We start from the raw sequence: 1,815 nt of genomic DNA, 5'->3' as shown, positions 1-1,815 counted from the left end.
ATGATAAAAGCGGTTAAAAGTTAAATTTTGCACATAAGTTCACACTTGTATAAAATCAGATAATCAAGCCGAATATAACAGTTGAGCGACCGTGCTAGAACCACGGAACTCGGGAATGCCTAACACCTTCTCCCGGGTTAACAGAATTCCTTATCCGGATTTCTGGTACGCAGACTATAATATAGAGTCATTATTTTCCTCGATTCGGGATTAAAATTGGTGACTTGGGACACCCTAAATCTCCCAAGTGGCGACTCTGAAATAAATAAATGAATCCCGTTTCGATTGTCCTTTAATTGGAAAAAACTCCCCTTGCGCCCCATCGGGTGCGGAAAAAGGAGGTGTGACAGCCATGAACATAAAATGGCTTTCAAAACTCAACATGGATTGTGGGAATTTACGGTGATGCCGTTCGGATTAACAAATGCTCCGACAACATTTCAAGCCCTAATGCATCAGATTTTTGGCCCCCATTTAAGGAAGTTTGTATTAGTTTTTTATGATATATTGGTTTATAGTGCTTCATTATTGGAACACTTAGAGCATTTGAAATTGGTTTTCAAATTACTGACTGAGCATCGGTTATATGCCAAGCGTTCTAAATGTAGCTTTGCTCAAGAACAAGTGGAGTACTTGGGCCATGTGATCATCGGTGATGGGGTAAGCACTAATAGGGATAAAGTTGAGGCCATGGTAAATTGGCCCAAGCCAAGTTCTATTAAGAGTCTGCGTGGATTCCTTGGGCTTACTGGATATTACCGTCGATTTATCCAAAGCTATGCAATTATTTGTAAGCCCTTAACATCATTACTCAAAAAGGGAGGTTTTATATGGAGTATAGAAGCAACAATAGTCTTTGATGCTCTGAAAGAAACCATGAGTCGAGCACCTGTCTTGGCCTTACCAGATTTCAAGTTACCCTTTGTGGTTGAAGTCGATGCTAGTGGGTGGGGAGTTGGGGCTATGCTTTCCCAAAAATAACAGTCCCATTGCATATATGAGTCAAGCTTTAAGTCAAAAGCATTTTGGGTTATCCACCTATGAGAAGGAATTGATTGCCCTTCTACTGGCTGTTGAAAAATGGAGGCATTACCTCTAACCAATCACTTCATCATTCGAACAGACCACTTTAGTCTTAAATTCCTCAGAGATCAACGTATCACCACCTATTTACAACATAAAGGAGTAACAAAACTGATGAACCTCAGTTATGAAATACGTTATCGGCGGGGAAAAGAGAACATTGTAGCTGATGCATTGTCTCGAAGGGAAGAGGAAATTTCAAGAGTTAATCAAGAAAAAGAAGTTTCATGTTTGGGTCTCACTGTGATCCAACCCAAATAGGTGCAAGAGGTAATAAACAGCTATACAGGGGATAAAGAAGCCCAAAACATAATCCCACAATTGAGTATTGACTCAGAAGCAGTGACTAATGTATCATTGTAATCTGGTTTGCTAAGGTTTCAAGGGAAATTGTGGATTGGAAATCAGTTGGGCCTTAGGCTAAAACTAATCCAGGATATGCATTATTCTACTTGGATGGACATTCGGGGATTCATGCAACATACCAAAGGCTTAAAGCTCTATTCTATTGGCCAAGGAAGATCAAGGATGTAACATCTTTCGTACAAGAATGTAAAATTTGCCAAAGAAATAAAGATGAAAGCATGGCTTATCCTGGGTTACTACAACCATTACCAATTCCCGAAAAAGCTTGGGAGCATATTTCCACGGATTTCATAGAAGAATTACTCAAATCACAAGGAAAAGAGGTCATCTTGGTGGTAGTTGACAGGTTTACCAAATACGCTCACT

The 1,815-nt window shown here is 39.8% G+C and overlaps 1 protein-coding gene across 1 annotated transcript; it reads left to right on the top strand.

Annotated features, from left to right (window-relative positions):
* The first annotated feature begins 363 nt into the window (after positions 1 to 363).
* LOC138868271 (uncharacterized mitochondrial protein AtMg00860-like) lies at positions 364 to 981 on the top strand. Its single transcript, XM_070145812.1, has one exon. It carries the CDS (start codon positions 364 to 366, stop codon positions 979 to 981), a length of 618 nt encoding a protein of 205 aa, XP_070001913.1.
* Positions 982 to 1,815: the final 834 nt, after the last annotated feature.

This window comes from Nicotiana sylvestris, chromosome 5 (genome assembly GCF_000393655.2).
Source record: "Nicotiana sylvestris chromosome 5, ASM39365v2, whole genome shotgun sequence".
Classification (NCBI taxonomy): Eukaryota; Viridiplantae; Streptophyta; class Magnoliopsida; order Solanales; family Solanaceae; genus Nicotiana; species Nicotiana sylvestris.
The sequence above is the reverse complement of the archived record's forward strand: the minus strand, read 5'-3'. Positions and strand labels throughout refer to the sequence as shown.

Bases quoted from the DNA above. Each gene is read 5' to 3' on its own strand.
- LOC138868271 (XM_070145812.1), top strand. From the start codon at position 364: ATGGCTTTCAAAACTCAACATGGATTGTGGGAATTTACGGTGATGCCG.